General features: G+C 38.5%; 2 protein-coding genes across 3 annotated transcripts; one reads left to right on the top strand and one right to left on the bottom strand.

The window, feature by feature from the left end:
- Positions 1 to 3,217: 3,217 nt before the first annotated feature.
- LOC103519121 (sex-determining region Y protein-like) lies at positions 3,218 to 5,083 on the bottom strand. Of its 2 annotated transcripts, none has more exons than XM_026830724.1 (2): positions 4,134 to 5,083; positions 3,218 to 3,884 (listed from the first exon to the last, which is right to left on the bottom strand). In XM_026830724.1, exons 1-2 carry the CDS (start codon positions 4,706 to 4,708, stop codon positions 3,347 to 3,349), a joined length of 1,113 nt encoding a protein of 370 aa, XP_026686525.1. In that variant the 5' UTR covers positions 4,709 to 5,083; the 3' UTR covers positions 3,218 to 3,346. The 2 variants fall into 2 exon arrangements, with proteins under 2 accessions (XP_026686525.1, XP_026686524.1); XM_026830723.1 differs by having other exon boundaries at positions 3,218 to 3,416; positions 3,666 to 5,077.
- Positions 5,084 to 5,298: 215 nt separating this feature from the next.
- LOC103519120 (uncharacterized protein DDB_G0290685-like) lies at positions 5,299 to 9,687 on the top strand. The gene is made up of 4 exons (XM_026830722.1): positions 5,299 to 6,082; positions 8,226 to 8,530; positions 8,794 to 8,964; positions 9,299 to 9,687. Exons 1-4 carry the CDS (start codon positions 5,299 to 5,301, stop codon positions 9,662 to 9,664), a joined length of 1,626 nt encoding a protein of 541 aa, XP_026686523.1. The 3' UTR covers positions 9,665 to 9,687.
- The last annotated feature ends 5,059 nt before the right edge of the window (positions 9,688 to 14,746 follow it).

Below are 14,746 nucleotides of genomic sequence, written 5' to 3'. Positions count from 1 at the left end.
GTGCTCAATAGTGTCATTTAGGGTGCTCAATAGTGTCATTTAGGGTGCTCAATAGTGTCATTTAGGGTGCTCAATAGTGCCATTTAGGGTGCTCAATAGTGTCATTTAGGGTGCTCAACAGTGCCATTTAGGGTGCTCAATAGTGTCATTTAGGTTGCTCTTGCAATAAGTAGGTAAGTATTTAGAGCACTCAAATAGGACTGGAAAGTCCCTTTACTAGCTCAGTAAACAGTGCCTGTTTGTAGTGCTCAAAAGAGATTAAGAGGTTTGAGAGAGGGAATCCCGAAATCGAAGAGAGAAGGAAGACAGGATAGGAGAAAGCCAGCCGTTCCGAGAACGAACCTATCTGTTCAGGATAAAATCCGCCCCGGGCGGGAAGCCAATCCGCGACCTAGCGTCGAACCAAGCTAACTAGGCTGTCGAATATGTTATTCTCAGCGGTTCCCAAACTTTTTTTTACACGGCCCCTTTGTTTTAACGGTGATCGCTCCGGCCTCTTTACCATGTTTTATTTAATCTTCCCGGGGGGTCGCGAAGTCTTTCACGGTCCCCTCGGGGGCCGCGAACCCCAGTTTGGGAATCGCTGAACTAGATTACAAAGATATACTGTGACGTCAAACCTCTTAACAGAAAGACCAAATTGGGAGCTCTTCACGGTCCCCTCGGGGGCCGCGAACCCCAGTTTGGGAATCGCTGAACTAGATTACAAAGATATACTGTGACGTCAAACCTCTTAACATAAAGACCAAATTGGGAGCTCCAAGGACACTAAATTTAAGCAACGCTGACTCTGACCGGGGCGGATTTTATCCTGATGGGATAATTTTCGTTCCCGGAACGGCTGGCTTTCTCCTATCCTGTCTTCCTTCTCTCTTCGATTTCAGGACGATAAGACTTTAGCAGGTACAGTTTCCTCTGTCAAACCCCTTCAACAGGTAGAAACACACTACCATCACGTCACGTCACGTGAGCTCATGGGGAGCCAGAAAGTCGTAGTTTAAAGTTTTACCATAATATTGTAGGTAATTGAGGACCGCCACACTACTATCACGTCACGTGAATTCACGTAGGCAACTTTATACTGTTTGTCTCTGAATCTGCTGATGAGTCACAAAGCCGTAACGCCTCGGCAGCAAAATGTAGAGACGTAGCATCAGTGTGTGATATCATTTCTCTATTTGCAGTAGAAACTAGAAACCCGATACCAATCGGCAGTTTTCTATGTGATTTTTACTTTTCATTGCCAGCCTAGTTAGCTTGGTTGGTAGCGCGTCTGCCTTGTAAGCGCTAGGCCGCGGGTTCGATTACTGCCCAGTTTTAGCAGGTACAGTTCCCTCTGTCAAACCTCTTCAACAGGTAGAAACACACTACCATCACGTCACGTCACGTGAGCTCATGGGGAGTGAGAAAGATGTAGTTTAAAGTTTTCCCATAATATTGTATAGGTAATTCAGGACCGCCACACTACTATCACGTCACGTGAACTGACTCTGACACATGGCAGAATGAGCTGTTTAGTCCATAATGATGGTTTGCCCTGTCACTACTTGGTGACAATATCGAACCAAGCGAGGTCCATGTTTTAACTAATTCCACCTGAGCTGTACCAGAAACTCTTGGGGCAGGTCTGCTGCTCCCAAACCCAGGTAAAGGAGGAGGATTGCTCCCCAAATTAGTCACCTTACAGCGCAAAAAAAGTCCAAGTTCTATCTGGCTATGATAAAGTAGTGGTTTGAGTGGAAATGCTCACGTAAAGGTGTGTCCACACATAGTCAACCGATGTCTACTGAACCGTCCACTCTGCCTCGATGTTCTGCATTTTTTGGGTGTCCTTCATGATTTGGATCCTCTTGATGTTTCGTAGTTACTTCATGTTTTCTATGTTCTTGATGATTTAAATGTTCTTGATGCTTTGGATGGTGATGGTTTGGCTGAAAAAAAAGAAATACCTACAATTATTACATTGATGTTTTTCGACGCCGTTTTTATTTCGTACAGCACTGATACATTGATACAAGTGTTACATTATTCCGCCCGGCGGCAAACCCAGGTCCATCAGACAGGCGGGACGTCAGTGGCGGAAAAGCTCTTTATTCATGGGATCTTCATTCTTCTCTCACTCTTCATTCTGAGAATGTTCTCTATTCTTCTCTATCTCTTCAATACTGGGCACATCTCTTCATTATTCTCTAACTCTTTTAGTCTTAGCCGACAGTATAAATAAGGTATATTAAATAAAATAAAAAAAAAAACTCTTCATTCTTAGGATAATATTCTTCTCTATCTCTTCATTCTTAGGATCGTCTTTAATATTCTTCTCTAACTCTTCATTCTTAGGATATTCTCTATTCTTCTCTCTCTCTCTCTTCACTCTTAGGATATTCTTTAATATTCTTCTCTAACTCTTCATTCCTTGCCTCATCTTCATTATCATCTAAGTCTTCATTCTTAGGATATTCTCTATTCTTCGCTATCTCTTCATTCTTAGGATATTCTTTAATATTCTTCTCTAGGATAATATTCTTCCATATTCTTCTCTATCACTTCATTCTTAGGGTATTCTTCAATATTCTTCTCTATATCTTCATTCTCTGTCGTTACAGGGGACAAATAAGTCATCTGGAATCAGTATATCATCATTCATCGGATGCGGGTCATTATCATTTACGTTGGCTAACCCGGCAGTGAAGAGGCTGGATGGAATTTTAATTGGTTCACTTAACCTCTGTCCTCAATCACTAGATGCCAAGCAGTTCCCCCTATCAAACCTCTTGGAAAAAGAGTTCAGGATGGTCACCCATCCGGATGCTAACCACGCCCAACGTTACGTTGGCTAACCCGGCAGTGAAGAGGCTGGATGGAATTTTAATTGGTTCACTTAACCTCTGTCCTCAATCACAAGATGCCAAGGTGTTGTACGTCTCTGATTATGGCCATACTCTGCGGTCATCGTGGTTTTCTAATGGAAAGACCGCGGGTTCGGAATACTATCACAAAACACATAACCAAAGGCTCAATTCTTCATGAACGAACCTAATCTGATTAGAATAAATTTCGTCCTGGTCGGGGATCGAACCCACTACCTCGCGCTTACAAGACAGACGCGCTACCCTCCAAGTTGACTAGTCTGATTGTCCAGTTAAGGTAGAAACGCACTACCCTTACGTCGTCACGGGAGCTCACGGGGAGTCAAGAAGACGTGGTTCGTCATTATCATTCATCGGACGCGGGTCTTCTGTAACCACTGGCGGCTCGTCTGTCGGATAGGGGTTTTCATCTCTTGGATAGTAATCAGTAATCAGGTTTCATAGTTTTTTCATTAAGTTCTTCATGTGTCGTATGTTCTTCATCTTTTGGATGTTCTGCCTTTATTCTTTTGTTCTTCATGCTTTTGATGTTCATCATGCTTTTGTTCTTCGTGCTTTGGATGTTCTTTATTCTTTTGTTCTTCATGCTTTTGATGTTCATCATGCTTTTGTTCTTCGTGCTTTGGATGTTCTTTATTCTTTTGTTCTTCATGCTTTTGATGTTCATCATGCTTTTGTTCTTCGTGCTTTGGATGTTCTTTATTCTTTTGTTCTTCATGCTTTTGATGTTCATCATGCTTTTGTTCTTCGTGCTTTGGATGTTCTTTATTCTTTTGTTCTTCATGCTTTAGATGTTCATCATGCTTTGGATGTTCTTCTTGCTTTTGTTCTTCGTTTTTTGATTGTTCTTCAAATTTTAGATGTTCTTCATTGTTTGGATGTTCCTCATGCTTTGGATGTTCTTTTTGCTTTTGTTCTTCATTCTTTGGATGTACTTTATTCTTTTGTTCTTCATGCTTTGGATGTTCTTTATTCTTTTGTTCTTCATGCTTTTGATGTTCATCATGCTTTTGTTCTTCGTGCTTTGGATGTTCTTTATTCTTTTGTTCTTCATGCTTTTGATGTTCATCATGCTTTTGTTCTTCGTGCTTTGGATGTTCTTTATTCTTTTGTTCTTCATGCTTTTGATGTTCATCATGCTTTTGTTCTTCGTGCTTTGGATGTTCTTTATTCTTTTGTTCTTCATGCTTTTGATGTTCTTTATTCTTTTGTTCTTCATGCTTTGGATGTTCTTTATTCTTTTGTTCTTCATGCTTTAGATGTTCATCATGCTTTGGATGTTCTTCTTGCTTTTGTTCTTCGTTTTTTGATTGTTCTTCAAATTTTAGATGTTCTTCATTGTTTGGATGTTCCTCATGCTTTGGATGTTCTTTTTGCTTTTGTTCTTCATTCTTTGGATGTACTTTATTCTTTTGTTCTTCATGCTTTGGATGTTCTTTATTCTTTTGTTCTTCATGCTTTTGATGTTCATCATGCTTTTGTTCTTCGTGCTTTGGATGTTCTTTATTCTTTTGTTCTTTTTGTTTTTGTTCTTCGTGTTTTGAATGTTCTTCAAAATTTAGATGTTCTTCATTGTTTGGATGTTCTTCAGGCTTTGGATGTTCTTTTTGCTTTTGTTCTTCATGCTTTGGACGTTCTTCATATTTTAGAGGGTCTTCATTTCCCTTACTTCCAAGGTTTTGATGGTCAATACTGGCACTGGCATGCTGATCTTCATGATTTTTCTCACTATAATATTTGTTCATATTCCTATAAAGGATCAACGGAACATTAATAAAAAAGGTGAAGAACAATATGGCGTAAGTGTATTTCATCAATTTGGATTTCGGGGGTTGTAACATCTTGGCGGGCTCTGTTATTGTAGAAGTTTAAGAATAATAACTATTTCTATCTTTAGTTTTATTTGTTTTATATTTTATTTATTTTATAAAACGAAGCAGTAGTAAATTAAAAATAATAAATGTTTCTATGTTTTGTTTTATTGATAAAATGAAAGAGAAGTAAATTAGTAAATTATTTCATTAGAGAATAAAAAGTAGTTATTCGGTGAACTGTATTGACGAAAACACACAAAAACAACGTGAGAGCACTGGAAAAACTACGAAATATCCTTCATCTTGACACTGTTAAAAGAGGTGCACTAAATATGACAAACCGTGCGAGAGGAGTCGCAGAATAAAGAGATAAGCCACCTGAATGGACAGTATTGTGTGTCTTATCGCCCATCTGAGGAGCCATGCTACCGAGATGGACATGCTACAACACAGATCGTAGTTGCAGTGCTCCCGGGTTGTGTTTGTGTGTTTTGATCGATACAGTTCACGGAATGACTACTTTTTATTCTCAAATAAAAATAATCTGGTTATAATTCCATGTTTTAAATAAATCAAAACATTATAAACGATAGAAATATTATCTTTGAACAATTACAATGACGGATAAAGGAAAATTCAATAATTTCAGGAAATTTGTAAAATTAGCTCTTATCTCGCTTGGCGTCAGCGTTGCTATCAATATTCCGAGCTACATTTACAGGATTTTCGATTTGGACAAACAGAAAAACGATGACCTTTCAAAACATCAAGATATTCTGAAAAATGATAACCTTAAAAAATATTATGACCTTCCGACAACTGACGAACTTTCAAGATATGAAAAAGATCTCAAAAATGACGCCCTTCGAAAACGTGAACACTCTCCATCGCTTGAGGACTATCAGAAATATAATGACCTTCTCAAACGTGATGACCTTCTGGACCATGATGACCTTCTAAAACGTGAAAACCTTCCAAAAAGTGAAGACCATCAGAAACAACAAAAAGACCTTTTGAAACATGATGACCTTCCGAACCATAAAGACCTTCCAAAACCTAAAGATCTTTTGAAACATGATGACCTTCCAAAACATGAAGATATTTCGAAAAACGATGACCTTTCAAAACATCAAGATATTCTGAAAAATGATAACCTTAAAAAATATTATGACCTTCCGAAAACTGACGAACTTTCAAGACATGAAAAAGATCTCAAAAATGACGCCCTTCGAAAACGTGAACACTCTCCATCGCTTGAAGACTATCAGAAATATAGTGACATTCTCAACCGTGATGACCTTCTAAAACGTGAAAACCTTCCAAAAAATGAAGACCATCAGAAACAACAAAAAGACCTTCTGGACCATGAAGACCTTCCAAAACATGAAGAACATCGGAAACGTGAAGACCTTCCAAAACCTAAAGACCTTTTGAAACATGATGACCTTCAGAACCATAAAGACCTTCCAAAACCTAAAGACCTTTTGAAACATGATGACCTTCTGAACCATAAAGACCTTCCAAAACCTAAAGACCTTTTGAAACATGATGACCTTCCAAAACATGATGACCTTCAGAACCATAAAGACCTTCCAAAACCTAAAGACCTTTTGAAACATGATGACCTTCCAAAACATGATGACCTTCTGAACCATAAAGATTTTGCGATTATGTTCGCGGATTTGGCAATTATGTTCGCGGATTCGCGTCCCGAATCGACATTTTGGATATTTGGCAAGCCTAAGCATACGTACTGTCAGGTAGACCTGAAAGGTATGGCTGAAAAGGTCTGTCAGGTCTACCGGATGAGCACACACACTATCAGGTAGAACTGACTCTCTCAGGTAAACCTGACACCTGATCAGGTCTACCTGATAGGGAGTAGCTGGCCTTAGGTGTAGCAAGCGCGGGGTCAATTTTTTGCCGGCTCTGTGCTTGGAGTTCGGGGTGCACTCAGCCTCGTGAGGTCAACTATTTTATCGTTGCGACCAGTGTCGGTATTACCATTGTAAACAACAACAATAATGGGGTGCAATAGTCCTACATACTGGACTCCGCACACAGGAATTTCATCAGAAAAGACCCCCATTTCAATGTAGGTACCATTGTAAATACATAGATTGATGACACCAGAAGATGAGAGACTTAACAGTAAAGGAAGCACTTAAGCAGTGGCGTAGCGTGTATGTATGGCGTGTATGGCGGCCATACAACTCAAAAGTTCACTCTGATGCCCATAAATCATAAATATTAATGGCATGTACTGTAATGGGACTTGGTAGACCTGTGCATGAGCCCAACACGCCCTACACTTGAATTTAGACCACGCTACTTAAGTGACTTAAGTATTCTGAGTGATGCTGTGATACCCACAAAAGTTCTCTTCTTTACACAAATGAGTGACCATCTTTGCAATCGGATGCTTCCTCCGGCCCTACTCAGGCAGGGTGAGGTTAACGTATGGAATAGAATAGAACAGAATAGAATATACCTTGTTTATACCTACTACCAGCATGGTGGGTGGGTTGTCGGAGGGTAACGAAAATGTACGTGATCAATATAGTACGAGCCAGATTGCCCAATGGGTTAACCAGAGCTCCAGATTGGTTAATGAGCAAAGAAAAAAAAACACACTTTTTAACGAACTCGAAAAATCAAAATCCCTCGGACAGATATTTAGACAGACAGGTGAAAAGTTTTCTACACCTTTTGGGTCTTAAAACACAGGGTTCACTGCCCGGGCCAAAATAAATTAACCAAATCTTGGCCGGGACATGTGCAATAAAACATATGAGTGAGGCTGTTCTTGGCTGTTCGAAATTAAAACATAATTAAGATCTTTTTCTTCTTCATCATCTCCTTTTTCTTCTTCTTCTTCTTCTTCTTCTTCTTCTTCTTCTTCTTCTTCTTCTTCTTCTTTTTCTTCTTCTTTATGATTACCTTGACTTACTCTCATCTTTGAATTTTACATCCTATATCAACGAATACACTCGTGAAAGATCCAAAACATGTATTGACCATTTCTTTTGTACAGAATTTAATTTCTCAAATATTAAAGCATCTATCATTGAAACTGATATTACGGATCATTATTCTATATATGTAAAAGTTAAATATAACTTACAAAAGATTCAACAATCTACGCAATTTACATTGTCTCATTTAAATGAAGAAAATTTTATCAATGACATATCTAACGAGAATTGGCATAACGTTTTTTCAAACCAGGATGTGGAAATATTATTCTATATATGTAAAAGTTAAATATAACTTACAAAAGATTCAACAATCTACGCAATTTACATTGTCTCAATTAAATGAAGAAAATTTTATCAACGACATATCTAACGAAAATTGGCATAATGTTTTTTCAAACCAGGATGTGGAAACATCTTCTAAAATATTTATAGATTTATTGAAATCTCATATCAACAACAACACTACAACTAAAATAATAAAGAAAAAAACAACCCCTTTAAAAGAATGGATGACGTTAGGGTTAGTTATATCTATAAGAAAAAGAGAAAAAATTTATAAAATTGAGAGAGAAATGAAGCAGATGCAAGGAATGAAGAGTTAGAGAATAATGAAGAAGAGGCAAGGAATGAAGAGTTAGAGAATAATGAAAAAGAGGCAAGGAATGAAGAGTCAGAGAATAATGAACAAGAGGCAAGGAATGAAGAGTTAGAGAATAATGAACAAGAGGCAAGGAATGAAGAGTTAGAGAATAATGAAGAAGAGGCAAGGAATGAAGAGTTAGAGAATAATGAACAAGAGGCAAGGAATGAAGAGTTAGAGAATAATGAACAAGAGGCAAGGAATGAAGAGTCAGAGAATAATGAACAAGAGGCAAGGAATGAAGAGTTAGAACGGTCCCATTTGTTGAAATAATCGAGGTTCTACTGTATAATTATATTCTATTCCATATTCCATGTGTTAAGTTCGTTAATTGTTCGAGATATAATGCGGTCATATCAAATGACACAAAGGCGTATTGGAATTTATATATGAACCATATGGCGATGGCGGTGTTCCTCTGACGGTCAAACTTACCACTAATCTTGTCGGCTAAGTAAGATAGGTATTTGATTATGTGACTTGGTCAACAAGAGGCAAGGAATGAAGAGTTAGAGAATAATGAAGAAGAGGCAAGGAATGAAGAGTTAGAGAATAATGAACAAGAGGCAAGGAATGAAGAGTTAGAGAATAATGAAGAAGAGGCAAGGAATGAAGAGTTCGAGAACAATGAAGAAGAGGCGAGGAATGAAGAGTTAGAGAATAATATTAAAGAGTATCTAAGGAATGAAGAGCGAAGGTGGTCTGAAAAACAGACTAACGAGTCCTTCTATGGGGACAGACAGACAGACGAAACCGAAGCGAAAACAATAGCCCGTCCACTATACCTTTTTAGTTTCTGTTACTACACTGTAATGAAAGTATTGCAATCGGTCCAAATTTTCAAAATCGGGAAATGGGTGGAAATATCCGTTTTGGGGTCCCCTGATAATGAAAGTATTGCAATCGGTCCAAATTTTCAAAATCGGGAAATGGTTGGAAATATCCGTTTTGGGATCCCCTGATGTCGAAAAAGTGGTTTTTAGCCCATGGTCTAATAATGAAGAAGAGGTAAGGAATGAAGAGTTAGAGAATAATGAACAAGAGGCAAGGAATGAAGAGTTAGAGAATAATGAAGAAGAGGTAAGGAATGAAGAGTTAGAGAATAATGAACAAGAGGCAAGGAATGAAGAGTTAGAGAATAATGAAGAAGAGGCAAGGAATGAAGAGTTCGAGAATAATGAAGAAGAGGCAAGGAATGAAGAGTTAGAGAATAATGAACAAGAGGCAAGGAATGAAGAGTTAGAGAATAATATTAAAGAGTATCTAAGGAATGAAGAGTGCTATACTATTAATGAAAGTATTGCAATCGGTCCAAATTTTCAAAATCGGGAAATGGTTGGAAATATCCGTTTTGGGATCCCCTGATCTCAAAAAAAGTGGTTTTTAGCCCATGGCAATCGGTCCAAATTTTCAAAATCGGGAAATGGTTGGAAATATCCGTTTTGGGATCCCCTGATGTCAAAAAAGTGGTTTTTAGCCCATGATCTGTGCGTACGTTACGTTACCTACGTACGTACTACAGGTTTAAATGGGAAAAAGTGAAAAGTTGTGAACAAAATATCTCAAGAACGGTGTGTCGTAAATCGATGAAATTTGGTGTGATATCCCGGTACCTATGGTTCAAGGACGCGACTGTAACAATTTGGTAAAAATCGGACAGTCACTCATAGAAAGTCGTGTGATGTTCACACCAGATATATATTTATTTTTTTTATTACTATCGTAATAATAAAGGATGGACGGACTAAAAACTGTAGACATGGGGAATTCTTCCAGCCATTATGACTTCCAGGGTTTCGTTAAACCAGCCCGGTGATTTTAAAATGAAATGGTGTGATATCCCGGTACCTATGGTTCAAGGACGCGACTGTAACAATTTGGTAAAAATCGGACAGTCACTCATAGAAAGTCGTGTGATCTTCACACCAGATTTTTTTTTATTATTATTATTATTATTACTATCGTAATAATAAAGGATGGACGGGCTAAAAACTGTAGACATGGGGAATTCTTCCAGCCATTATGACTTCCAGGGTTTCGTTAAACCAGCCCGGAAATTTTAAAATGAAACCAGCCAGGTTACTAAAGCAGTCCGGTTGAATATCTCGGGAACGATGATTTTTACGACACAAACGATTGGGGCAAAGTTGGAAGAATTTTCGGTTTTTTGTAAAATACGATGTACATAAATTTGATAAAATAAAATACGATACATAACTATAAATAAATGCAGTAATAATAAAGGATGGACGGGCTAAAAACTGTAGACATGGGGAATTCTTCCAGCCATTATGACTTCCAGGGTTTCGTTAAACCAGCCTGGTAATTTTAAAATGAAACCAGCCAGGTTACTAAAGCAGCCCGGTTGAATATCTCAGGAACAGGAGCCCTATGATCACAAACGATAATTTTTACGACACAAACGATTGGGGCAAAGTTGGAAGAATTTTCGGTTTTTTTGTAAAATACGATGTACATAAATTTGATAAAATAAAATACAATACATAACTATAAATACATACGTTATTGTACATTTATGTTTTGTAATTTTGTAATTTGTAATAATGGCTTTTTATTTTTAACATTGTTGCTTATTGCTTATTGTTGCTTATTGATTAACCATCTTTGTATCTTGTAGTCCTTTGTTTGATTAACTCTCTTTCAGTTCTTTTTACTCATCAGCACATCAGCTAAGCTAGATATAACTCTCAAGTGCCAGCTAAAAATTCAGAATTATGGCCTTTATCTCACGTTCCCAGAATTTCCATATTTTAGGCCTGCAGCATAGTTGTCTAGTCGCATTCGCATGAATGTGCTCCAGGCCTAAAAGATGGAAATTTTGGGAAAGTGAGAACTTCTGTGAGAAGTTGTGCCCCAGTCTATTACAGGTGTTGATATCACGAGTATCAACTTACACTATCATTGCCTTTTTTTTCACACAGTAGTGATTTTCACAGGACAATATGAGCTTTTCCAGCTGTACAAAATAATCTACGAATATATCTCATATTGTAATTTTTAATAAGAGAGGGGTCTTTCAGGGTCGTATCCAGGAATTTCGAAGTTTGACCTACAGTACAGGGGAAAAATGAAGCTCAAAGGCAGGGCAGGGGGTGGCCGGGCCCCCCCTCTCCCCAAATACGGCCCTGGGGTCTTTAGTAAGGGGTTGTGAGAAGAGAGGAGGGGGGTGGGGGTAATAACAATATGTAATTCCTAATAATATGACCTTTGCGACGAGAAATCCTGCGTGTTTTTGTTCCCATGATAATTATGACAATCAGTGGCGGCGAATTCTGAGCATTTAATTGTTTTTACGAATACGTCACTGTGTTTGCTAAGGGTTTTTTCTTTTTTTCTTTTTTTTTACAAACAACGTCGTAATCGTGTGTATGCTTTTGTTTATTTCATTTTATTTTTACATATTATAAGGTATTTATTTATTTAAACTCATTGTTACGTCATTTAATAGCCCCCTCGGCCCCCTAAGGACGGCTGAAAACCGAGCTTATCTCACACATGTTTTGTAATAAAGTAATAATAAAATAATACTTATTTATGTACCTACCTAAAACTGACTGTTTTTACATGTTTTGTAGAGCGAGAACTGTAACAACGGAGGGCTTGGCGTTCCGAGATCACAAGGAGAATAATGGCAGGATTAGAGTCAGCTAGCCGTTCCGAGAACAAACCTGGTCTGTTTCGGATAAAATATGCCCTGGGCCTGATGGGAATCGAACCCGCGACCTAGCTCTTACAAGGCGCCACCTGGGGATGATTTGATAACTGATATAGTTATCCCCGGGTGAGAATCAAACCTGCAAATTAGCGCTTACAAGAGTTATCCAAACTAGCCCGTCCTCTGAAAGACCAAGCGTCCATTGTCTTCACATAATAGTCAGAACGGTAAGTCTCGAAGAACCATTAATTCACCAAAAAGGATTCCCAGTACATGGAGGACAAAAACCTCTGTCTTGGGACACAGGTGCACTACAGGTGTTTGAAACAAATCAAGACAGGAATCCCATACTGCACATTCTTGAAGCCTTCTCTAGAAGGCAGAGGAGCCCTTCAGAGTAAACAAAATCTACAGGACATATCACATGGGAACCCACTCAGAGGCTTAGGCCAGCCACACACTATCAGGTATACCCGACACCTGATGAGCACTATCATTTGCCTTTTTTTTTTTTTTTTTTTTTCTCACAGTAGTGATTTTCACAGGACAATATGTGCTTTTCCAGCTGTACAAAATAATCTACGAATATAGGTATCTCATATTGTAATTTTTAATAAGAGAGGGGTCTTTCAGGGTCGTATCCAGGAATTTCGAAGTTTGGCCTACAGTACAGGGGAAAAATGAAGCTCAAAGGCAGGGCAGGGGGTGGCCGCCCCCCCCTCTCCCTAAATACGGCCCTGGGGTCTTTAGGAAGGGGTTGTGAGAAGAGAGGAGGGGGGTGGGGGTAATAACAAAATATGTAAAGCCCTGGGGTCTTTAGTAAGGGGTTGTGAGAAGAGAGGAGGGGGGTGGGGGTAATAACAATATGTAATTCCTAATAATATGACCTTTGTGACGAGAAATCCTGCGTGTTTTTGTTCCCATGATAATTATGACAATCAGTGGCGGCGAATTATGAGCATTTAATTGTTTTTACGAATACGTCACTGTGTTTGCTAAGGTTTTTTTTTTATTTACAAACAACGTCGTAATCGTGTGTATGCTTTTGTTTATTTCATTTTATTTTTACATATTATAAGGTATTTATTTATTTAAACTCATTGTTACGTCATTTAATAGCCCCCTCGGTCCCTCTAAGGCCCCCTCGGTCCCTCTAAGGCCCCCTCGGCCCCCTAAGGACGGCTGAACACCGAGCCTATCTCACACATGTTTTATAATAAAATAATATTTATTTATGTACCTAAAACTGACTGTTTTTACATGTTTTGTAGAGCGAACTGTAACAACGGAGGCCTTGGCGTTCCGAAATCACAAGGAGAATAATGGCAGGATTAGAGTCAGCTAGCCGTTCCGAGAACAAACCTGGTCTGTTTCGGATGAAATATGCCCTAGGCCTGATCTGTTTAAGATAGAATAAAAAAAAAACAAGTAAAAAAAAAAAAAAAAAATAATAAAAAAAAAAGATAATGTTCCCCTTGGGTGGGAATCGAACCCGCGACCTAGCTCTTACAAGGCGCCACCTGCGGATGATTTGATAACTGATATAGTTATACCCGGGTGAGAATCAAACCTGCAAATTAGCGCTTACAAGGGTTATGACCTCGTTTAGACTCGGTTTAAGTATAACTCTTGAATTAACAATATGGTTATTTTTTTAAATTTTAGCCCATCAGATTTCTTAAACCGAGATTAAAACTTAAACGTTCATTTTTTTCGATTTGTTTTTACAAGGAGAATAATGGCAGGATTAGAGTCAGCTAGCCGTTCCGAGAACAAACCTGGTCTGTTTCGGATAAAATATGCCCTGGGCCTGATCTGTTTAAGATAATGTTCCCCTTGGATGGGAATCGAACCCGCGACCTAGCTCTTACAAGGCGCCACCTGGGGATTTTTTCGATTTGTTTTTATCGTTCTCGGAACGGCTGACTTGCTGGCTTTCTCCTATCCTGTCTTCTTTCTCTCTCCGATTTCGGGAAATAATAATAAAAAGAATTGTTTTTTTTTTTTTTTTTTTTTTTTTAATTTAGCCAATCAGATTTCTTAAACCGAGATTAAAACTTAAACGTTAATTTTTTTTTTCGATTTGTTTTTATCGTTCTCGGAACGGCTGACTTGCTGGCTTTCTCCTAATCTCCTATCCTGTCTTCCTTCTCTCTTCGATTTCGGGACGATAAGACCTTAGCAGTTACAGTTCCCTCCTCTGTCAAAGCTCTTAAAAAAAAAAAAAAACTTAAACGTTGTTTAGACTCACTCTGATCATACCTCTTATTTCGAAATCTAAAATTCCATTCCCAAACTAACCCGTCCTCTGAAAGACCAAGCGTCCATTGTCTTCACATAATAGTCAGAACGGAACCATTAATTCACCAAAAAGGATTCCCAGTACATGGAGGACAAAAACCTCTGTCTTGGGACACAGGTGCACTTACAGGTGTTTGAAACAAATCAAGACAGGAATCCCATACTGCACATTCTTGAAGGCTTCACTGGAAGGTAGAGTAGCCTTTCAGAGTAAACAAAATATACAGGACATATCACATGGGAACCCACTCAGAGGCTTAGGCCAGCCACTCGCCATCAGGTATACCTGACACCTGATGACCATACGTACTATCAGATAGACCTGACAGCTGATGAAAACATTGTTAACATACTATCATGTATTTAAACAATAAAATAATTGAATTGAATTGAATTGATGAGCATACGTACTATCAGGTAGACCTGACAGGTATGGCTGAAAAGGTCTGTCAGGTCTACCGGATGAGCAC

The sequence above is a fragment of the Diaphorina citri genome, unplaced genomic scaffold (assembly GCF_000475195.1).
Source record: "Diaphorina citri unplaced genomic scaffold, Diaci psyllid genome assembly version 1.1 scaffold2542, whole genome shotgun sequence".
NCBI lineage: Eukaryota > Metazoa > Arthropoda > Insecta > Hemiptera > Psyllidae > Diaphorina > Diaphorina citri.
Note: the sequence above shows the minus strand (reverse complement) of the source record. Positions and strands in the feature narration are given on the sequence as shown.

What these genes read in the sequence shown, in the direction of transcription:
- LOC103519121 (XM_026830724.1), bottom strand. Translation starts at nt 4,708, where the DNA reads ATGTTACAACCCCCGAAATCCAAATTGATGAAATACACTTACGCCATA. An exon ending in GAAGAACATCCAAAGCATGA is followed by an intron (nt 3,885 to 4,133) that starts TGAACATCTAAA and finishes TCCAAAGCACGA; the next exon opens with AGAACAAAAGCATGATGAAC.
- LOC103519120 (XM_026830722.1), top strand. Translation starts at nt 5,299, where the DNA reads ATGACGGATAAAGGAAAATTCAATAATTTCAGGAAATTTGTAAAATTA. An exon ending in ACATGAAGAACATCGGAAAC is followed by an intron (nt 6,083 to 8,225) that starts GTGAAGACCTTC and finishes TATAAAATTGAG; the next exon opens with AGAGAAATGAAGCAGATGCA. An exon ending in CAGAGAATAATGAACAAGAG is followed by an intron (nt 8,531 to 8,793) that starts GCAAGGAATGAA and finishes GGTCAACAAGAG; the next exon opens with GCAAGGAATGAAGAGTTAGA.